Raw genomic sequence first — 24,898 nt, forward strand, 5'->3', positions numbered from 1 at the left:
GCTCACCATTTCAACTAATAAGTAGTCCCACTTCAAACTCTGTTTAACTGCTCAAATGTAAAGATTAATCTTTTGGAAGCACCAGAGAGTCACAGTGTATACTTACATTATCATCAGATGACACTGCCTTTCAATACTGTATACATTTATTATAGAAGGAAAAAATACTCATCAACTTAATGCAATACAACCTGTTTTTTTTCTAGCTTCTTTTTTGTTAATCCACAAGGTGTGCAGTTAAAGGTTGTCTTCTCTGAAGCAAAAACAAGATTATATATAATATATGTACCATGTTCTGCAGTTCATAGTGCACTTTATTGTAACATTGCATTAAGTGTTTAATCTTTCTCTTTAACATGAAACACTGTACAGATGTATACAACATATACAACCAGTAACAGATCATCACCCTTATATCTCAGATATAAATGTTGTTATTCAATAGAGTTTTCCATATTTTCTTCTATTTGTATAACAAATGTATGTAACAAATGTCTGTACAATAATCATGCCCTAAAAAAGAATAAAGACTTTGTATCGGTATCCAAAATGTCTCATTCTCAATATGAGTTGTGTACTAAATTGCAGTATGTTGAAAATGAATGGTTCATTTATAAAGAATATTTCTCTTAAAAAGTTATACAATGCAGTTATAAATTACAAAATCTATCCATCTCATTTAAGCTCCTTTGATTCATTTCTAATGCAGTAGGGAGTTTTACAAATAAATAATGAAGACAAAATAAATAAAACAATACAAGCATTCAAATGGCAATTACAATTTAGCACTTGCATTCTGAATGGCAGTCTTGTACCAGGAAGCACTAGATCTGTTATTTGGGCAGTGAAAGTCAAGATAATCACATGCTCGTTTTTTAAATAGTCAACCTGTACATAATAATGCTTTGCATGTCATTTTTTTGGAAATTCATTGGCTACTGTTAACTGTTGTGAAATACTTTTCTTGGTTCTGACCCAAACCACAATATATTCTAATTAACTGTTAGCATGCTTGAAAGTGTAAGTTGCTACATCAGTGATTTAAACACATCACTGTTGGCAAAACCTCAAACATTTTAAAGTGGGATTGTCTACTTAATGTCATACATAAGCAATGTTGTTGCTGGAATCATGTGTTATTTTGTGCAGCAAACATGACCTAAATTCCAAAGTGTTTCTGAATGTTATTGTGTGAATGTGGAATGGGTTCAGTTGAAAAGGTACACAAAACATGCCACTGAAATATTTAAAGTAAAATTAATTTGAAATTAATGAATTACACTTTAGTGTAAAACCCCTTTTCGTGAACTATTATATTTTTAAGCTGGCATAAGATGTTCAGAATGCATATTCTTTATATGCCACTTTTTTTTTTTACTTGCACTAGATATAGTAACAAACAGTAACAGTGGTGTATGTATTGATCTTTGGCCATTCAGGAATAGATGGTGATGACCTCACGACCTCCACCTCTTACAAGCAGCACTCTCTCTAGACCTTCAGTCAACACCTCAAGGAATTCCATATCTAAAATCGGAGTTAACGAAACAGCATGAGAAGTAGCGATACATTTATACCATAGCAAACAGAGCATATTTTCATGTTGGTTTTATCTATAACTGAATTCCGGAAATGTTGGGACGTTTTTTTAAATTTCAATAAAATGAAAACTAAAAGAATTTCAAGTCACATGAGCCAATATTTTATTCACAATAGAACATAGATAGCATAAATGTTTAAACAGAGAAATTTTACAATTTTATGCAAAAAATTAATTTCAAATTTGATACCTGCTACAGGTCTCAAAATAGTTGGGACGGGGGCATGTTTACCATGGTGCAGCATCTCCTCTTCTTTTCAAAACAGTTTGAAGACGTCTGGGCATCGAGGTTATGATTTTCTGGATTTTTGATGTTGGAATTTGGTCCCATTCTTGCATGATATAGGTCTTCAGCTGCTGAAGAGTTTGTGGTCGTCTTTGATGCATTTTTCGTTTAATGATACGCCAAATGTTCTATATAGGTGAAAGATCTGGACTGCAGGCAGGCCAAATCAGCACCCGGACTCTTCTACTACGAAGCCATGCTGTTGTAATAGCTGCAGAATGTGGTTTTGCATTGTCCTGCTGAAATACACACGACTTTCCTGAAACAGACATCATCTGGAGGGGAGCATATGTTGCTCTAAAACCTTTATATACCTTTCAGCATTCATAGTGCCTTCCAAAACATGCAAGCTGCCCATACTGTATGCACTTATACACCCCCATACCATCAGAGATGCTGGCTTTTGAACTGAATGCTGATAACATGCTGGAAGGTCTCCCTCCTCTTTAGCCCGGAGGACACAGCGTCTGTGATTTCCAACAAGAATGTCAAATTTGGACTCGTCTGACCATAGAACACTTTTCCACTTTGAAACAGTCCATTATAAATATGTTTTCCTTTATGTATGATAGAGCTTTAGTTGGCATCTGCAGATGGCACGGCGGATTGTGTTTACCGACAGTGGTTTCTGGAAGTATTCCTGGGCCCATTTAGTAATGTCAATGACAGAATCATGTCGATGAGTGATGCAGTGTCGTTTGAGGGCCAAAAGACCACGGGCATCCAACAAAGGTCTTCAGCCTTGTCCCTTACGCACAGAGATTTCTCCAGTTTCTCTGAATCTTTTGATGATGTTATGCACTGTAGATGATGAGATTTGCAACTTGACTTTGAGGAATGTTGTTTTTAAAGTATTCCACAATCTTTTTACACACTCTTTCACAGACTGGAGAGCCTCTGCCCATCTTTACTTCTGAGAGACTCTGCCTCTCTAAGCTATCCCTTTTATAGCTAATCATGTTACAGACCTGATGTCGATTAATTTAATTATTTGCTAGATGTTCTCCAGGCTGAATCTATTCAAAATTTCTTGCTTTTTCAGCCCTTTGTTGCCCCCGTGCCAACTTTTTTGAGACCTGTAGCAGGCATCAAATTTGAAATGAGCTCATTTAGTGGCTAAAAGGGTAAAATTTCTCCATTTAGACATTTGTTATGTTCTCTATGTTCTATTGGGAATAACATATTGGCTCGTGTGATTTGAAAGTCTATTAGTTTTCATTTTATTCAAATTTAAAAACCGTCCCAACATTTCCGGAATTCGTATTGTATATCTCACTAGAAACTAAGCACACCAGTAAAAGAAAGCTTTAATACAGAACTTAAAGTATATCATTTTTTTGGGAAGGATACAGTTTTCATCTCCCTCAGGGTTGCGTGGAGGTCCTGGCATGTTCAGCAGCACTAGTCTGGCATCATGGGATCTATTTACAATAACCTCATTCAGCTTCACAGCTGTGTGCATCCGTCGAACATTAGATTGGTCACTGTAACACACAAAAACAGAGTTTTGATTTAAACTAAAGTGGAATAATATGCTGTGCAAATGTGTGGAATTTAAAAAACATAAATAAATAAAATAAACAAGGACCTTTGAGGGCTATAGGTTACTCCACACTGAAAGTACACAAGCATGCACACCCACGTAGTTTACTTATGTAAAAAAGGCAAATACAACAAGGAACAGACGGCAATGATCCTCTCCTCTTATGCTAACTATAAAATACAAACAGGTCTATTATACAAAGATGAAAAATAAAACCTACTACTTTGTACCAAATACTGTGTTTATAGTGTGCAGTAGTGGCATTCCTGTTCTTGTTCCTGCTTGCCTACTCACGGTTTAATGCTGATTAGTTCTCTGAAGTTTTCTGGTGCGTTGCTTCGGTTTCGTCTTTCCGCTTCTATTCTTTCACTAGTCCATGTCATCTGGTTTTTCTCTGGTAATACTTCAATGGTTTCCTCTTCTTCATCTGAGTATAGACTGCCCATTCTCATCAGCGAGTGTCTGTCCTTCACTAGCTGGGCCTACAGTAATGAGACCATACTTAAGAAAACTGCTACTGCTGTTATTTAACTTTTACAGTCAACAAGACATAACATGTGATGCTAGCATAGAGCGTCAGGTGTGACTCCTCTAATTTTGCAACATGAAATACTGTATTTCATAACGAAATCTTGTACACTTTTATGCATTTTGTACATAGAAAGACAAAAAACAATTGCATGTTGTTTACCAGAATGTAAAGTCATCCCATTTTGTATAGAAAAGTCTAAACCACAAAATACATTTTGTGAATGAAATATACATTTTGTGATTATTTATCTTGTCTAGATTTCATAAATGTAATATGTATTTCATAAATGTAATATGTATTTTGTACATAAGTTGTCTGGATGACAAAATACTTGCATATTTAATTCACACATAACAGTGCCATCAAATAAAGCATAAAAGCCGGCACACAATATCCTTAGAGAAACAAAATCCTTATTCAGAGGCCTTTTTTGTTGTTGTTGTTTTTTTTGCATTTTGTGACATGCTGACAAAATAAGGAAATTATTTAAACTGAAATGGAAAGCACTTGTGCTAAATTTTATGCACAATATTAGTATGCAGCTTGGAATTTTTTGCACAAATGATGCAATGACTACATTTCGGTAGATAAAATTAAATGAAAATACTTAATAAATAAATAATTTGTGTAACATTTAATTAACCACTTCAGGGTGTATTGTTTGTCATTTCATACATACTCTATTCAACATATTTAATGACTTCTGTATTATTTTGCTGTTGGTAAGCTATAGTGTAAGTACAGAAGAGACATTTCACAAGTGAATATTGCAGTACCTCTCTGTCTCTCTCTGCACTAGAGAGCCTCATTTGTCTTAACATCTGTGACCTCTGCTCCATCATCAGTGTTCGCTCATACGTATATGCTGAGATATCACTGTTGTGCTGCAAATAACAACATTTGACATTGTGAAATTATAAATACTTAATGTCATGGGGTGGGATGTGAAGTGTTAATAGTAAAGCGAAAGTTTTCTGTATACCATCTCAACCACTTCCACCTCTGCTTCTAATCTGAGCTGGTACAGGAAGGTTGCAAGATCCTTCTTCATCTGAATGCTGTTATCGTCCATTTGAGCCACAGTGAAGATGCGCATCTTACATTTACGCCAGACCTGAAGTACAAGAATCCAAATAATATTGTGCTGATTTATTGATTGTCAGAAAAAATATTGCTAGAAAGTATCTAAAATATTAATTGAAAAATAAATCTATTCATTTAGATCATTCTAATTAATACTCATCAAGTCTTTTTCTAACATTTTAATTCCATAATTTGTATTTTAAAATTAGCAATGACTAATGGTTCACCTTATGTTGTTTGAGAAGGAAAGGCAGCAGCATAAGCATTCCACCATCATGGACAATCCACCACACATCAATATATCCATCAGAAAAGCGCTCATGATTACTGGGATAGAATGACACATTTTTGGGGACCATCAGAGCCAGGTGGGCAGCTGTAGTACACCGGACTGTATCTAAAAATGAGAGAATATGAAAGAGGACTAGATTAACATCAGACTTTCTAAGGACTGTGTCTCAGTGCAGGCATTTACAAATGCACATAACTCAAATAAACCTTGTTCTTACTAATAAAGGTTTTCCAAGCCCGTGGGTCTTCACTCTGTCTCCAGCCATATGGCCAGCCCATAACGACTGTGTTATGTTTCATGCCTCCCAGACCACAGGACTGGATGAGGTGCGCAATCCCCTCTCTCACTTTGGAGGCGACTACCACCTGACAGAAGCCCTTCACCCGTTCAATCTCCATCATGTTCTTTATTGCCTGGTAGAAGTTATAGAAACCAAATTTAATGAAATGTTACCTTTTGCTATCTCTCCTTTGCACACTCCAGAGAGGCTGATATAGAGCTACAAAGACAGTAGACCTAATTTCATGCATTTCCATCACTGTATTATTTGCATCTGTAATTTAGGATCACAGTTACAGTCATGGTGATGTTAAAAGTGCATGTAAATCAGGAAACTTCCTCACCTGTTCTGACGCTTGTGTTTCACCGTAGCATTCCAGAAAGTTGCCCTGTATCACTGATCCTACAATGGTTAGACCTTTTCCCGCCTTTAGTTGTGAGGCAAAAGTAAGCATTCTGGGATACTTCACATGCAGGTCCTCATCCAACTTCAGCAGAACCAACAGCTGTGGCCTAGTGACAATTTTATTTTAATGTGATTTTAGTGTAATTATTTATATAAAAAAAACTAATTAAAAATAAAGTATGGGTGTATAGTCCAGGTGATATGTGAAAATAATGTTCACTTTTTCATAAAAGCATGAAACTCGGTACACTTGCATAGTTTGCGGCCCTAAACATTTTCAGAAATGGAGCCATCGCAAAAACACCTCATGGTTGCCATGGTGACCATTTTTACTTTCCCCCATAACCAAATTATGTATTTTGTGTCATATCTCCTGAACTAAACATGATAATACAGAAAAGATTATGTCTACCCCCATGTTTTGATGGTCAACGATTACAATGATACCATATACAACAACATAAACTGTCCAGGTGAAGAGTTAATAGTGAAATCAGCAATGTGTGAGGTAGGCAGAGTCAGGTAGGCGGTAGTGTGTTTCCAATACATTCTTGTTCTCTCTCAACAACGCTCTAACATCACACGCAGACGGCAATCAGGTGAACAATTACTATTAATGGTTAATTCAGTGACTTTATGAGAAAGATTACAGTGAAATCTCAGAAGATGCAGAATGAAATTTCAAACATATTTCATGTAAACTTAATTTCCAATCAGTCTCTGGGGCCAGAGTTGTCTATTATGTCGTCCACAAGGGGAAAGCCAGAGTCATGCATGCGGGCGGGTACATGCAGGTGAATCGCTAATATATGATGTGATGGGTGGAATAGTATTTATGTGTTGGGTGCGGTGTGAGTGTGGGCCGGAAGGTGACAAGCATGGTGGGGTTGCGAGCCGCAACCAGTAGCCAGTGCAGAGAGATAAAGAGAGGTGTGAAGTGGGTCCTTTTGGGCTCATGAAACATTTGTTGAGGTTTGATTGTGCATGATGGAAGTCCAGCTAGAAGAGCATTGCAATAGTCCAGCCTAGAAATGACAAGGGCCTGGGCAAGAAGTTGTGCAGCATGTTCTGTTTGGAAGGGCCCGATCCTCCTGATGTTATGCAGTGCAAACTTGCATGATCAAGCTGTCTTTAAAATATGGTCCTTGAAGGTCAGCTGGTCACCAAATAATAATTTTTGATGAACCTAGCTGGATGATGAAATCATGCTGTAGAGTCGGAGTGGCAGGGAAAACGAGAAGCTCAGTCTTTGCCATGTTGAGCTGCAGGTGATATTCTTTCATCCATGCCAAGATGTTTGCCAGGCAGCCTGAGATCCGTGCAGCTACTACTGGATTGTCTGGTTGAAATGAATGATAGAGCTGTGTGTCATCAGCATAGCAATGGTAGGAGAAACCATGTGCTTGTATAATAGGTCCCAGTGATGTAGTGTATGTAGTGAAAGTGACTCCCCAGGAAACCCTGAAAGACCTACCTGTGAGATAATATTCAAACCAGTGGAGTGCAGATCCTGTGATGGTAGTCAGGAGAATGTGATGATTCACAGTGTCAAAAGTGGCAGATAGATCCAGCAGAATAAGAATCAGCTTTCGAATAAGAATCAGCAAAGCAGTCTCAGTTGAACGGCCGCTGCTGAAACCTGATTGGTTAAAGTTCAGTTGGTCATTCTGTGAAAGAAATAATGTAACTGTGTCTATAATGGTGTGAACCAAATGGTCCATTCCATTAGAATAACAAAGGAACAGCATTCCTCAGGAACGTTGTGTAGATTGTAGGATCTCCAGCGGGAAGGTCATAACAGTATTGTTTCCAGCCCTTTTATCTTCAGGTATAAAATTATATCCCACAGAAAGAACATTGGTAGAAGCTAGGATTCATACAACGGTTAAGACTGTTTGAAGGTAGACATACTAACATTGCAATTGAAGAATTGCTACACTACCATCTTCATTAAATTCTTCTCCCCACAAAAATATTGGTCACGCCTACTTCATTTTTTGTATTAGAGAAATCTAATACACTGGTGAGCCACCCAAAAGACTGCCCAGAAAAAAATAGAGTAAAGATGATGATACATGGGACAACTTTTTAGGTTAGAAGGGGTAATATACACTGGCCTGTATAGACAGATATTTTCTTGACATGAAGTTAAAGTGGATTATAAAGTGTCAGTTGCTGTATTTACATCCAGAGATGAGAAATGGGTGGGTGAGGGAAGAGAGTTTGACACTACAGAGGAAAGATGGAAGGGTAGGTTTTGCCAAAAAGTAATTGGTGGAGGAATTGTTGGCACACAGGTTAAATGGAATAACGAAATGAGCAGAGATGTCTAGAGGTTTTACAAAATGTTGTCTGTGATACAATTGCATGTGTAAATTAAGTCTCCTGGTTTCCTGATTTGTTAGTGCTTGTGGTGGTAAGCCATTTGAGATCGAATGAAGCTAGAAGTGGAAGTGGAAGTCTGCAGTGGCAGGCTTCTCCAGATGGATTTCTAAGTCGGACTGCCATCCACCGAGAATGAGGACAGCAGCACATCCAGCTCCTCTATAAGGGATTATATATGACCAGGAAAATGATAAATCATTACAATATGGAGTTTAACAGAAGTTGGTACCATAATAGCATGAAACTCAAAATAATTTTTATTTCATAGGGAAGAGTGGGTTGAGTATTTCCAATTATTAGAAATGAGAAGACTAGTACCCTTCCAACCTGATGGGGTGTGTGAGAGAAAAGGAAGTTGTTAGAGAGAACAGCAGGGGTTGCAGAGTCTTCTGGACGAATCCAGGTCTCAGTCAAGCCCAAGATACTAAGAGTAGACTGAGAAGCAATGGCCAGAATGAAGTTTGTTGACAGCTGACTGACAATTCCAGAGACCCAGAGAAAATGATAGAGGTGCAGCAGAAGGTGCAAATAGGACGCAGTTTAGCAAGATTGCAATGCCATCTGCGTGTGATGCTAGAGTATTTTTGAGAGAGAACAAGAATGTATTGGAAACATACTACCGCCTACCTGACTCTGCTTGAGAGGTAAGGAAATATACACTTACTTGAGATTATATATTTTTATATCCCTGAAATAAATGATTGTATTCTTGAAAACATCCTTTATTGAACTATTGAATAAAATATTAGTTAAGCTGGTGTGTGATGGGTGTTCTGGCACAATATGGCTGCTGTCGCATCATCCAGGTGGATGCTGCACATTGGTGGTGGTTGAGAAGATTCCCCCCTCCATGTAAAGTTCTATGATTACCCAGAAAAGCTCTATATAAATGTAACGAATTAATAATTAATGAATTAAAACAACCTTTTATTGTACTATTGAATAAAATATTAGTTAAGTATCAAAGAAAGAAAAAAAATTATAGCCATAATATGGACTTTTGTAAATGCTGTGATACAGTGATGCTTAGAGACTATGATTTCCTTCTCACATTGCTGATTTCACCATTAACTCTTCACCTGGACAGTTTATGTGGTACCATTGTAATCCCTGGTCATCAAAACATAGGGGTAGACATCACCTTTTCTGTGTTATCATGTTTGGTTCAGGAGATATGACACAAAATACATCATTTGGTTATGGCAGAAAGTAAAATGGTTGACATTGCATGCCATTCCATTTCTGAAAATGTTCAGGGCCCTAACCTGTACAATTGTACCAAGTTTCATGCTTTTATGGAAAAGTGAACATATCACCTCAAATTTTGCACATATCACCTGGACTAGTATAATATCTAATATAATAGTGTTTCAATGTTGTGTGCCTGTACATACACTACTCAATTTTTATTTTTTTAAGAATTACTTTTATTCAGCACGGATGCATTCACATGGATTAAAGGTAAAAAAAAGGCTGACCTTTTGAAAGTTCTATTAATCAAGGAATCCTGAAAAAATGCATTGTTTTTCACTAAAATATTAAGAAGCACAACTTTTTTTAGCATTCATAATAATGAATAATTCATAAAATGTTTACCAAACATACCAAACCAGCATTTTAGAATGATTTCATTTTATCATGTGACAGTAAAGACTGGAATAATAGCTGCTGAAAATTCAGCTTTTCCATGACAGAAAAATAAATAAATAAATAAAATAGAAAACAGTTATTTTTGGTAATAATATTTCACAGTATTACTGCTTTTACTGTATTTATATGATCAATAAATATTATGATCAGCCTTGATGAGTATTAGAGACTTCTTTCATAAAATGTAGGCAATCTTACCAACTTTTGAACGGTAGGGCAATACCAATATGCTACTGTTAGTACAAACACTGTTTGAAGTATGCCTGCAGGAGTATGTTATTCAAACAGTATCTTCTGGCTTTTATAAACATTATTTAACTACACTAAGTGAAAGTGTTTCCAGGTCATTACTAAATATGTGTTCTGGAAAAATATCAGCTGATAATATTTTAAGTTAGCATTTATCTACACTTTTTATCTAATGTTTTTATATATATTCTTTAATAGTTTTGGTTTATATAATGAATTCTATGTACATCAGTCAATTATCATGGAAAACACATTGTCTGTGACAAACTAACCTCCAGTTTTTGGTGTGGGGTGGTCCAGCCTCCAAGCGAAGAAGAGCGTAACGGGCTGCACTAAGAGACAACCCGCGGATCCCATCTCCCCATTCCTTCTCTGCTCTACAAGAGAGAAAAATATACAAGCCAGAGATTTGTAAACTAAAGATGGAGAATTCAAGTGACTCTTCAAGTACTTCCTAGTGATATACTGTATGTTAGTTTAATGAATGTAAAGGGAAATCACCTACCCCTGATACTCAATATACTTGTAGATCATACCAGCAATGCCCATTGCTACAATGGCATAGTACCAAGATGAGATAAACATAAGGGCTAAACACATACTCATGCCAAGAAATGAAAGAGCCCTAAGAGGGAGAGAACAGAGATCATATCATAAAAAGACCCATTATTGTTACAATAGCTGGAATTGTTTTATTAGAGATAATGTTTTAAATATCTGCAAGAAGTGTAAAGTGAATATCAAGGGCTGAATGAGAGTGAGTTTTGAGATCACGTTTGACCTGAATTACAAGAAAAGTTCTCAGGATTTGCACAAATAAGATACATATAAATGTATGCAAACACAATTTAAATGCACACTTACCAGTGGTAGTATCTGAACCGAGGTCTCCAGTTTGGTGTTCTTAAAAGTGTTTGTACTGCACACGCCAAGTTTACAAAAAGATAACACATCAGGAAAAACCTGTAAGGTGAACAAACATATATACATATTAAAATAAGTGTCATGCAATATATGCAATGACAGTTTAGGTGAGAAAAACATTCTGACATAATAAAACATGAATAAACATCTTTATTTCTGGGTGAATATCAGGACTGCTGTGAGTTGGTGGCAGTGACAAGAACATGGAAATATACAGTATGTGCTGTTTGTACCGACCCTGCAAGTTTCATAAGAAGCAACTGTAAATTGATCTCTATCCTACATTTTACCAGTAGGATCTATTTGCAATATAATTTATTGTATGTATTTACAGAATATAAAATGATTAAATAAAAATAACATGTAATTGCATTAACATGCAACATTCAATATAAAACTGACATTTTATTATGCGATTTTGATCATTTATTTTGTGTGACAGTGATATATCTGTGTGTATATTTGTGCTTTGTCCTCACATGGAGAGAATAGGAGCGACCATATCCAGTGATGCAATGAGGATGCCGAGCTCTGCTATGAGTCCCGTCAGCAGCAGGGCCCACGTGGGCTCTCCATTAGCTTTACCGTGTCCAAAAACCTGTGAGTGTGCAAACACATGGACACACAGGGACAGAAGGCAGCAGTCAGCTGTTAGCATCACATATTTACATTTTAGGAAAAACATTTTACATATGACATGCAAATGTTTTCTTTTATGGCATTCGTGGTTTGACATTCCAGAAAAGGAAGTAAATATAATCCAGGAGCTCCATTTACTGAAATTCTTCTCAACTTCATCAGTCATGTTTGAAGTTCTACAATACATTACAACCCACAGATAAAAGCTAAGCATGCTGTTATTCTATACTGTGTACTCATATTTAGATTGTAATTAAGTAAATCACCATGGTGAAAAAAGATGAGGAGTGTTTATTTGATATATTCTTTGCAATCATATATCAGGATATCTCTTACTCTAAGGAAAGGAATGATGTTATCTTTAGCAATGGCTTGCAGGAGGCGAGGAGCTCCTGTCAGGGACTGAAGTCCTGCACCCACTGTGGAGAAGAAGGAGCCAATCACAATGACCCAGGGAGAGGGCCAAGACAGTGTGCCAACCACCAAGTTTTTACTGACGGCATCTCCAAACCTAGAAGGGATACGCAAGAACACATGAGACACAACATGCTTGTTTCCATCTAAAAATGCTGTATTTGTAATCTCTAGATTACTTACTTATCTCTCAGCACCACACCCTCAATACAGGCCCCAAATAGAACCACAGAGCTGAAGTCTGTCAAAGGAGTCAGGGAATCCTATGGAACTTTGAATGCTAAATAAAAATGCTCTTTATAGCTTTTATAACACAAAAATAAAAAATGAGTCTTAAATAACACACTGTCATAAAGAGTAATGGTTAAATTCTTGTTTTAAACATAATATCAGTACCGACAGCAAAAAGGATACAGACAAGAGAGGTAGTTGTAATAGCCAGGATCGTCCCTATTGGTATAGACTTCTGTGCATCTCTTAGATCTCCAGATCTGTTTGATCCTGCCATAATGCCTGTCTCAGAGACACAGAGAGACAAAATACTGAATTTCAAGACATTAACATTCAAGACTGTTACTGCTAAAAACTGAAAGGTTTTTTTAAGCAACAGTACAATCCATTTAATGCACTGCACTTCTATCCATCACAGCCTCGTTCTCATTCCCATCAAGAATAAAATATGGCGCAACCCTGACAAAGGTCTATAGCTGTTCTATATTAAATGTGCTTTAACAGATTTGTTGCTTACAGTTGAAGGAGCAACTGAAAAGAGATACTCTCTGCTTCTGATAGTGACAGTTTATACAGTTTGTGTATACTTTCTTTTTTAGTCTTTTTTGTCTACATATAACAAGGGGGTTATATGTAGGAATATTAATCAACCAAATGTTTGAATTTTGCATGTAGCATAAAGTCGAACACACCTAATATTACAATGCTGGATTCCATGATTGTCCTATCAGAATAAAGCATTACAGGGAGCTGTGTAATAAATAAATATATTTCTTAGCCAAAGAGGACAGATGAGTTTTACCTGTGGCAGAAGGAAAGAAGATTCCCACTAAGAGGGTGAAGGACGTGGCGATGTCAGCAGACACATAGAAGCCAAAGGTCTCCATTGAGCCATGGACATCGACAGAGGACAGACTTGCCTTTTCAAGTATCTGCCCTTTCTCCATGTAATCCCCCCACATGTTTTCTACACACACACACACACATGCACAAAGAAGTTCTAATTAAATAAAATGTACAAAGCTACATATACATGTTAAATAGCAAGTGCCTACAATAGGAAAGCATTTTTCACCATCTTTAAATATATGTTGTAATTTTCTTATCTGTAAGTTTTTCTTTCTTTTTGGACCTAGATGACATGCTGTGGACCATATGTGTCCTTACCTTTAATGATGCCACTGGCCAACCCAGGAATGCCCTGGATCTCTGTAACATTGTTCTGGAGAAAGTACTCATCACAATGAGCACTGCTGGAATTCTCAGAGCTGCAGAAGTTCTTCCAAAGCTGGCTGGGAACCGTGTCATTACCGACAACTACTGTCTTCCCACAGACATCAAACAAATCACGAGCCAGTGTGCGGTTTCCTAACATGCAGATCCTACACAATTTAAAAGAAAAAGAGTAGAAAGAAAAACTTGCTGATATACTGATATACTTATCTGTATCCAATTGTATTTAATTCTGCATCATAAGAAAACTGTGTAAACTATTGAAAATAAATCAAAAACCAGCTCAAGAAAAATTAAGCTATATACAGACTTTATACTTTCAGTGTATAGGTCACATTCCAATAATAATCCAAATGTTACATTTTATATTTGACTATAAACACGTTACTGAAAGACTTACGGAAACTCAGGAGGGTGGAAGATAGATTTGATAGCTCCGGCATAGATGGAAACAATGGAGATTATGACACAAGCCAGGAAAAGGGAGGCAAATTTGTTGACATATTTGACCCCCACAAAGACAACCACAGCCATAAGGCTCAAACATATTGTGCCGTATACCCGCATGTTATTCAGCATCGCACCACTCCCTGCATGAATATCTGCGGGATGGAATATGGCAGCCTGAGGAATCAGATATTTCTGTAGACAATAAGAATTGATTAATGATTATTTTCAGAGCTGGATCATTTTGGGGTTTGGATCATTTTGTGTGTGTGTGTGTGTGTTGTCAAAATAAAAGGAGACTGACCAGAAATATTTCAATTGCTCCCAGTATGTACATCGCAGCAGCGAAGGTTGTGCCCAAATAAAAACAGAGACCAACTGCACCACCAAACTCAGGGCCCAGAGACCGAGAGATCATGAAATAGGCCCCACCAGCTGCCAGTTTAAAAAAGGAAATAATCATAATTAGATCAAAACCTAAACTAGAACCTTCAGTACTTATATTTCTTGTACAGTGTACAATATAAATATAAAAGAGTATAAACATTTAAAATTACCTGGAACTACACCATTTGTGGCTATAGCACTCATCGAGATTGCCGTTAACATTGTCTGTTATAACAAACAAACAATCATACATTTAAACATTTGAACTTTATTTTATGTTGCACATTATCCTGCTTTCCACATATCAAACTTACTATGTGAACTAATGGCAGAGTTACAGAGTTCACACACTGCCTGCCTTACTAATCAATAACAGCTACATTTGAGGGTTAGCCAGTGAAAGTAAAATAGCAACTAAATCTAATAAATTAAGTAGATTCATGTAATCTCAAATGAATTTAATGCATGTTTTCCAGGCTAATACATAATAGGTTTTAATTTAATGTAGCATGTGCTTGCTAGTTAAGTAAATATAAAGCTTGCGTGCTTTAAAATGCTACTTCAGACATACTGTATGAGAAAAGCACACAAATAAAGGATTTCACATAACCTATGTTACACTGCTGTCCGACAGAAGTTGCCAGAGAATTCAGCCATGCACAACCAGACTTAAGAAGGTTTTTTTTAATCAGGCTATTGAACACTTTTTTCACACTCTGCCAACTACTGTTAAATTTTCAGTGTTAACTTTTATTCACTGGTTTACTATTTCTATTCCTTCATATTATTTGACATACTGTCTGTATCTTGTTTTGAATATGTCAAACTGCTTAAAAAATGTTAGGCTACTTGTTTACACAGACAAGGAAAAGCAGTGGTGAGGGTGTGTCTGCACTCTGCAGTAACTCACACAGGAACAGCACATGAGAACGATCAGGAAGGATTGGACGACACCTGCTGTTCCTACTATCCAGGTGAGACGCAGAAAGAGAATCACACCGAAGATGTTCTGCAGACATGGCAGGTACACTCCCATCAGTGTGCCCATATTCGGAGACTACAGAGAACAAAGTAGAAGAGAGAAAAGTCTTTCAGAACAACTTTGCTGCAGATGTTTTGGTTAGAGTGAAAATATAATGCTGTGAAAATAACACTTTATAACCTTGGGCATTTGTCTTCTGGATGCATCAGCACTTTCTTCCTCTTCATGTTCTTTGGCTCCCTGAGTAACATTTGTGTAACTGACCAGCCGACTGAGAAGAGATGAGACCTTCGGTCGGATATCCAGCTCTTCCTATGGAAAGATATGTCTCAGCACCAATCATACTAAAACATAATTCTACACATGATATAACATGAAAACTATTCTCCTTTTTTAATCTTGAATTTGGGAATGTTATTGAGACTTTAGATGATAAATTTAGTGGGAAATATTACATTTACATTTAGCAGACGCTTTTATCCAAAGCGACTTACAAATGAGGACAAAAGAAGCAATACAATCCAACAAAAGAGCAAAGAGAATTACAAAGAGAAGGAAATCAAAATTAAAAATGAACCTCAAACAGGGCCAAGTTTTTGTCGTAGTAGTCATTCCTCTTCGATGCGGAGTCTGAACTGCTGAGGAAAGGACTGTCTTCTTTATGATTGCCTTGACCTGCAAGGGAATGACATTTAAATAGCATTTACTGGATTTAACAGGCATATACATCATTCCAGTGGGTGCATATGGTGTCCATTAGTCTTTTATTTTATGTTTATTTATTTATTTTAAACCAATATTTTATCATTCTTAACTTGCTTTAATTTGCTTTTATTATGTTTTCCCATAAATTGTCTCATCACACAAATATGAGTTATTTTATCTAGATTGGTTTAATATTCACTGCCCAGTCAACAGATAAAGGGATTTTTCTTCACCAGAGAGAGAAAGAGAGGAAAAGAAATGCAACCATTTTTAGTATACCTCCCCCCAGAATAACTGTAAGCTTTTGCCCACATTTAATTATGTAATTTCCTGTCCTACGTCTACTAATTAAATGTGACTAATGTCCTATTCTTTACTCTCTTACATAGTGTCATTGTTACAGAAGTAGACTTCACACAAGGGAGATAGTAAAAAGGTGAGGTTTATTAGAGCAGATGAGCGGCGGTTGGTGAATGACTTGGTAAGTATAGGTAGCGGAGACTTTAGGATGAAAAGATACGTGGTTGACTTGATTCTGACGTCTTGACAGGAGCTCGTGGATATCGTGGGTACCACACACCTCACTTCAGACTGGATGGTGACTCGGGAGAAGGATCTGGATCCTATAGGCACGGATCAAGACAACACTTGGAGGCAAGTACACAAACAGGTTGGTAACAGGTAGGTAGCTGAGATAGCATACGTGAGTCCACTTCGTCTGAACGAGACCGGACGTCTAACTGTTGTGAGGTGTGTGGTTTTGTAGTGGCTGTTGATGGGGTGAAGATTACGTGCAGGTGTGCTCATTAGAACTCAGGTGAAGGTGCTCGCTGTGATTGGGTGGACTGAGAGCCTGGTCGATCTGTGACAGTCATTGTGTAACTACTGAATCTGATTTTATTTTTATTTTTGGAAAAATATGCTCCTCTGATAAAAATTTAAACAAATAATGTGTCAGTATGAACTGGTGGAGTGTGTGAAGAAATTAGCAAATACTGAAGCTTAATTCATTGTCCTTCATAATTGTTTCATTTAATAACAAGTTCCAAATCAACAAATAAAGACTTGCAGCTGCAAGAACACTTGAACCCTTTTCTAACATTGGCACCCAGTATTAAACCCATTTTGTATTTATGCTTCTGTTTTTTGCTCCCTCTACCTTTCTTTTATTATTGTGTTATTATTATGCTCTTTAATCAGGTCACTGAATCTGAACACTTAATCGGTTTGATTGTATTGTGTCCTCACACTCTCTGCTCTCAAAACAAATGTCAATACAAACACTGCTAAAGGCACCCAAATATAGTGCCAGTCTTACTGGCATACTGTGATAGATAATCATTTGTCAAGTTCTTCATAATTTTGCAGTTTTGTCTGTATATCTGTATCCTACTTAGACATTTTTTGCACTAGAGTCTGACACCGACATTGAATACTGTGCAGATTTAGTGTTTTTTGTTTGTTAGTTTTTGCTCAACAGAGGGTAGAAGTCAGACATTAGAAACAGAAGAGAACAGTGGAAGTGATATTTCAGAAACAGACATAGAGAAGGGATATATTCCTCCAAACATTAGTCTACATCACCGAATTTGCAATTAATTAGTTCATAAATGTAACCATATAGCATATATTTGCTCACAAATACATAATAAAAAAGGATAGTAACTGGTGTGAAGTCAAGATTAAACTGAAATCTCTGCCTTTGCAGTTTGCTTGCTATAGGTCTAACTCACCTGTGTCCAGGATTAATTTGCCATTATAGGTAGAGTTTGCATGAGCAGTGTTGTGGATCAGCATGTTTGTCTAGGCAGGCAGCACACTGTCTATATCCAGGTCAATGTAAACTATTAACTGCTACTGAGGGGGAGGGGGGGATCAGAATTTACGCACAAACACACACACCCTTGCCAATGGTACATGGCGCGCACACACACACACACACACACACACACACACACACTGATAAATCAGAAACACTGCTACACACTTACACAAGAGATTCAATGTGTGAGCATAGCCTTGCATAAAACTTTTAATCCAGAATGTTAACACGTTTCAAACACTTATAACTAATAAAATGCCTGAAAATGCAGAAAAAGGAATACCCATTCTCCAGCGATGGAATAATATATTTGAATATTATCTTTATTGTCTGGGATCCAAATGAATCTGGGATCTCAAACGAATATTTAAATTAACTATTTATTTGGTCACTAAATAATTCACCGAACATGTTTACTACTTTTTAGGTCTTTAATATTTTGGACAAAAGACATGCTAAATACCATGACACCCTAAAATGTATTTAAAAAGTATTTAGTAAATATAACTCAAGTTTTAAATATAGCATATCTTCACCAGTGGTCTCCAATCAAGACCCGTATAAACAAACAAGAAGAAAATGGTCAAATGCTGTCATCTAGCGTTACTTGTGAAAAAAGTTTTCTTCTCTCAATCTGTGAGATAAAATGTTGATCGTTCTTAACCACTTCAAAGATGTTAACAATTTGTTTCCTGAGCAAGAAAAGGTTGAGAGGAACTGATATGTTTACCGAATTGTTTCTACAATTGTTTACTCATCTAATTCAGAAAGTCTATTACCAGTGATGGGCTGGTAAAAAAAATAGTTTGTAACAGAAATGGCTTGACAGCCCCCACAGAGAATGTGTCTTGCTGTGTAACTGCAGGAGGGGGAAGCAGGAGCTTTATGGCGGCAGGTCTGAACACGTTAACATGACTGTGCCAAAGCTGCAGATCAAAGCCAAAACTACTAACCTCACACGTGTGGTGTTTAGAGTGAACCTAGTGACTATACATGCTTACCATAGCAACATTCATCCAGTGGACAAGAACATTACTCGTTTACAGTAAAGATTGTATAGTCATACTTTTAGATGCTACACAGTCATTCATTTTCAACAATCTTAAAACATCACACACATAAGCTGTTATTGCACAGTACAAGGGAAGACTCGGGCACATTTAATAACCAGCTGTAGAAAACTGTTCAAACATCTGTAAACTGTTCTTCAGGCAATAGCCCAAAGGTAGATCAGCTTCTCTGAAAATAGCGATTTACCTCCAAAGTGGAATATTTTGAAGAGACAAAACCACTTTGTGTTGGAAAATGCAACAGCGGATTAACATCCGGAAGAAATTAACTAGCTGGCAAACATCCCATTTATTAAATATTTTAAGTCTTCATTATGAGTCAAAGTCATGCTGGTTAGGCCGATTTAGCCCTTTTTGGCAATGCAATGTGTTATGATGGCATACTTGGTTGCTTGACGTGATTGTAGTAATAAAATCCGGTGTGTACTGTAAGTGCATTGTTAACAGCATGCGTGTTCACTCATGTGTACCTTTGTCTGTGATGTCTTGTAGGCCCATTAGTGTTTTGAGACTAACCTTTGTGCTCATACATCAACATAACCGTACAACCCACTCTGTTTGTTCTGCAAAGACACATCACTCTCTCACTCTTTCGTTACAAGTAAACAGCTCCAGTGAGTATCTTAAGAACAGTCAACAGTAGTAATTTTAGTGTGATGTATAGGAGACTTGGGAATTGACTGACTTTTCACATTGTATTAATACTTACCAGTTATACATGCTTCATTTTAGGACTAAGATGATGCCATTTACACAACCAAGCTTTTACCAGTGTTTCAACCTTTAAAAACAAAAGGTGCGGACTGTCTGTGTACCCCTTTTTCATGAGAATTTGTTACACAATAGCCCATCACTGGTAATAGACTTTCTGAATTAGATGAGTACAGTTGAATAAGTTTGTGGAATTGGACCCTGCTGGGAGAACAGAATGTAAGAGGGCTCGATGTGCATTTACAAGGGAGAAGAATCTGTACTGAACTGATGAAGTTCCAACAATTAGAATCATTAGCAAAAGACAGATAAAATAAAATGTGATGTCAGGATGAATTTGTTCCTCTATTTAAATTATTATTATAGTTGATTGTTACCTTTGGTATGTTTCATGTACTAACTGTTGAGGTATGTTTGCTGTTGACTGTTTTATGATGATTGACTGTTTATTTTGTGGCTTGTGTTTGTTATTGTACATTTAAACATGAGATGAGGCAAATAATAGTGCACAATTTAAAACCGCGTAAATAAAGGTAATAAGTTCTAAGTTCATACAGCTTGCAACATCAAGAGTTACTTTATCTAAACAGGTGCAATACTGTCTTGTACACTGACAATAGTTTGTGACTGGTAAGATTTTTTTTTAAATGTGCTCAATATCATCACAATTTTCTGACCATCATCATAAACAAATTATATATTATATATAATATATATTATATTCCTGCACAAAAGTGCTATAGTGAAATAGGATAATAAATCATCACCATATATTCTTGGCATGTCCAGTTTTTTAGAAAAATATACATAGGACATTAGAGGCCATATTGAAGATTAATATCCCATTTCAGTTTCATGTGTTATATTTGTGTAACCTGATTTACATGAAACAAATTACACATATCTATGAGAACATTCCTGTTGCAGCTAAAATGGTTATTACTTGTAAAGGGCTTCAACTTAATCCATCCACTCTAGAAGACTGAAAAGCAATTATAATTGAAATAAACAATTTAAGATGGAAACCCTTACCTTTTATTTAAAATCAAAAAAAATCAAAAGGGGGCTATGGTATGGAGAAAGCAGAAATTATTTTTCCTCTGAGAATTAGTAATGACATAATAGATATTATCATAGATAAGTATTATAAATTTAGCCTTGTAACTGTGCAAAGTCACTATTGTACTTTGCCCTGCTGGTTTGTTTTCATATTTATCGCAGTTTTGTTCTCTCTTATTTTTCCTTTCTATTTTCTCTTTACGGTAGATCACTCACGTTCTGTAAGCACTGCAATCCTGAAATGCATAGAAAGTCAGTTGAATTTAATGTAAATTCTTTCTTTCATAATTCTGTACTGTATCTTTGAATCCCTTGACAGAAAAAAACAGTAAACAGTAATACTGTGAAATAGTATTACGACATAAAATAACTCATTTTTATTTGAATATACTGTATTTTAAAACATAATTTATTTCTTTGATGGAAAGAATGATCCTTCAGAAATCATTCTAAATGCTGATTTGCTGCTCAGGAAATTGTTATTATTATCATCAATGTTGAAAACAGTTGTGCCGCCTAATATTTTTGTGGAAACTGATACATTTTGTTCAGGATTCTTAGATGTATAATGTTAAAACAGAAATTAAGTTCTTTTGGACTTTCTATCCATGTCTTTGTCACCTTTGATAAAGGCATTCTTGCTGAATAAAATTAATTTATTTAAAAAAACTCATACTGATCCCAAACTTTCAAATGTTAGTGTAATTGTTACCATGTTGGCAGGTTTTGAGAGCTTGATTATCACACATGCTTTAGATGACCCCTCAGAAGGCTCCAAAGTGGATCAATGTCCAGTGTTGGGGAAAGTTACTTTTAAAAGTAATGCATTACAATATTGTGTTACTCCCTAAAAAAGTAACTAATTACATTACTTAGTTATTTTTTATGGAAAGTAATGCGTTACGTTACTTTTGCGTTATTTTTGCGTTGCTTTTTAAATATGAGCAGGGCTTGATTGTTTTTAATAAAAGAAGTTCTAATTATAGCAAATGTTAAAGCCCTTTCACACCAAAAAGTGTAATGAATAAACCTCAGGCTGAAGGAAAAGTAAATTCACGTTCAACATTCTTCGGCAATAAAAAAACAATAAAGCACATTTGTTAGTTCATCTAAACTAATTTTTGCTTATTAGTATGGTTGAACAGTAAATACATTGGTTAATAAAATGGGATTAGATACATTTGTGTTGTTTAACATATTTAATTATTGAAGGTTTATGTCATATTCTGAGTTTGCGAGTGGGATGAATTAATGCACATTCACATTTAGTATTGGACTACAGTAACAGCATCTTCACACAGCGCACTGCCAGTCAATACATGGGAAAAAAGTAACTGCCGTTACTTTTTTGAAAAAGTAACTCAGATATTTTCTTGCAAATTAAAAAGTAATGCATTACTTTACTAGTTACTTGAAAAAAGTAATATTACGTAACTTGTGTTACTTGTAATGCGCTACCCCCAACAATGTCAATGACTGCCTTTATACTGTACCTATTTATTAGCTCTGTTCCCGACCTTGATTAATCTACAAAACAATTTCATATATGAGATTAGTAAGAAATAAGTCAGTTTAAGACATCCTGTGCCTGTCAAGTACAGCTGTCTTTCAACAAAAACTAATACAGGCCCTCTTAGTGGAAAAGGATCTATTGTTACCTTAAGAAGCCAGAGACATTCTTGACTGCCAGGCAGCTCCCACTCGAAAGTATCATGATGCTTCTTTTTCCATGTTAAATAACTACTCCATCAGGTTATAAAGAGGGTGACCACCTCTTTGTGTTAAACCCACTCAGAAATCCATAAAAAAACTGTTCCAGTTGTGTTAGAAAATTGTTTGTCAAAGAAAACCAGCTGGGATAACATCTTATCAGCTACAATAAAGTTGTCTCTCAGCTAATACTAATTCTAATTATCTCTGGCAGCTTGTTTTCAGGACTGTACTGAACAGGACTTTATTTCTTTCATAGTTATAGGAAAAAAACACTCTCTTTATCTTTATTTATTCCTTCCTCTCTTCATATATTTTCCTGTAAGTAACGTGGAAGTAAAGCATGACGTGGTTCATGGGTTTGACTGAGCGCTGATGCTTTTCCATTACAGGCCTGTTTCAACACAATGACCGCAGTGTGCAGTCCTGCTCTAAACATCGCTGAGCTGACACACTAAAAAACAAAGTTAGCAGTGTGAACACCCTCCTTCTGCTCTGCCCCTCCTAAAGTTAAACGATCCACCAGTGAGACTGCCACATAAGACCACTCTTCTTCATCAACCTATGAAAATCATACAAGCTCATTTGGTATCAAGAGATCTACAACCTCAATGACCAGCCGCAATTTCTGCAATCACCTTTTCTGATGTCAAGCTGTGCTGTGCTGTGATGATGACACTCTCAAATCTTCAGGAGACCCTCTATGAGGTTAATGGGTTGAGGCGACTGCTGAATTTTAATTCACAAATGCAAACAGATTAAGGGCCAGCACAGGATTCAGACACAGGTCTCAAAAATGCATGGGAAATGCATGACGAGAAAATCACTGTGTATATATAGTATATTTTCATTTTCATTTTCTTTTTTTAATTTTTAAATTTTATTTTCATACTTTCTTTTATATTCCACTCATCATTTACCTCTAAAGTTTGCTGTCTATTTGAGATGATGAGGTTCTTTGTTGTTGCAATGACTAATTTATGACTAGTTGTATAATTATTACATATGGAATGCTGTATGGCATGAATCTGCATGCACACATTTTCTTTATTTCTTTTTGTTGAATTCCTGCAGTGATTCATTCAATGATTCACTTTGTTCATTCATTTTAATGTGCAAGTTCATCATTTGTTCTGCTAGATATCATTATTTTTTTATAGGCATAAACATGACAAGACTGGATCCTGTGACACTCTCTTGACAATACTAACAGTAAGCCGTAAGTATGCAGTACATTAGCTATATATTTGTGAGTGTTATAGTGGGCCTATGCCATTTACAAAAGCCTCACTCACAAATTTGCACCTTTTTACCCCAACACACAAAGAGAAAAAGGGCATCTGTGTCTCCACAGACCTGGTGGTCTCTCCATATGCCAGTTACAGCTGCAGTAAACAGATGCTGATGTCTCTTAATCATGCCTTAGGGCCGCACATACCTTTATCTTACCATTCGTTTCTCTCTTTTAAAATGCTCTAGAGAAAGGAACAAATGGAGGAAAGAAATGCCAGTTAAACCCTCAGCTGCTGTCTTGGCACAAAGAGAAAGGGCTCCATCGTTTGTGTCCATGAATACTTGAGGCCTGTTCCATTATTGCAGACCCCCCCGGTCCCGCCTCTGCTTTGGCGCTTGATTGTTTTCCTTTGTCATCACAGTGGTGTCTGGCATGTCAGCACTGTGCCAAGAGTGCCGGCTTGAGTTACTCTTAAATCCCTCCCCTTATATCAAATAGTCATTTTAAAGAGATGCAACTTTGCCAACATGATAAAAGTCCCTCAGAACTTCCCAAAAACTGGAATGTAAGTAGTCGTGGGTCCTGTAACATTGCTGACTGAACAATTTCCATGGTTACCGTATTGCTGATGGTTTGAGGATGTTTGTGAAGAATATTAGGGTTAAATCAAACTTTCAAACTCAGCTCCTGAGGTAGTTAAACCCAACTTTATGCCTCAGGGACTGTTGTTTCACAAAGTGACAAATAAAAGAAAAAACTTACCATCTGAGCTAACCGTGTCTCCATGTTCAGGGTATCCTCCCTGTCCCGTGTCTCTGTAATCCACCCAGTTTATTCCCTCCAGACTGTCATAGTTGGACGGAGAGTTATCCTGCACTGGTACCACGGTGAAATGAGGCATATTTTTATCCGTTTAGCGTGAGTATCTGTCTCTCTCTTTCTCTTCTTTTGGCAGATAGCACGTTCCAAGCTGAACTCTCCCTAAAATCTCCAACACATTCCTCTAGTCTTCCCTCACTTCCTCC

General features: G+C 36.6%; 1 protein-coding gene across 2 annotated transcripts; it reads right to left on the reverse strand.

Moving 5' to 3' along the window:
- Window positions 1-131: 131 nt before the first annotated feature.
- Window positions 132-24,898, reverse strand: slc12a4 (solute carrier family 12 member 4). Of its 2 annotated transcripts, none has more exons than XM_079445822.1 (24): window positions 24,636-24,898; window positions 16,140-16,237; window positions 15,743-15,874; window positions 15,491-15,637; window positions 14,751-14,805; window positions 14,498-14,628; window positions 14,147-14,388; window positions 13,681-13,895; window positions 13,316-13,480; window positions 12,697-12,795; window positions 12,466-12,523; window positions 12,205-12,379; window positions 11,709-11,827; window positions 11,170-11,268; window positions 10,811-10,930; window positions 10,578-10,682; window positions 5,960-6,128; window positions 5,554-5,749; window positions 5,272-5,441; window positions 4,944-5,075; window positions 4,738-4,845; window positions 3,724-3,911; window positions 3,237-3,370; window positions 132-1,527 (listed from the first exon to the last, which is right to left on the reverse strand). In XM_079445822.1, the coding sequence occupies exons 1-24, from the start codon at window positions 24,772-24,774 to the stop codon at window positions 1,436-1,438; spliced, it is 3,288 nt and encodes a 1,095-aa protein (XP_079301948.1). In that variant the 5' UTR covers window positions 24,775-24,898; the 3' UTR covers window positions 132-1,435. The 2 variants fall into 2 exon arrangements, with proteins under 2 accessions (XP_079301948.1, XP_079301949.1); XM_079445823.1 differs by having other exon boundaries at window positions 15,743-15,870; window positions 24,636-24,851.

The sequence above is a fragment of the Barbus barbus genome, assembly GCF_936440315.1.
Source record: "Barbus barbus genome assembly, chromosome: 2".
Taxonomy (NCBI): domain Eukaryota; kingdom Metazoa; phylum Chordata; class Actinopteri; order Cypriniformes; family Cyprinidae; genus Barbus; species Barbus barbus.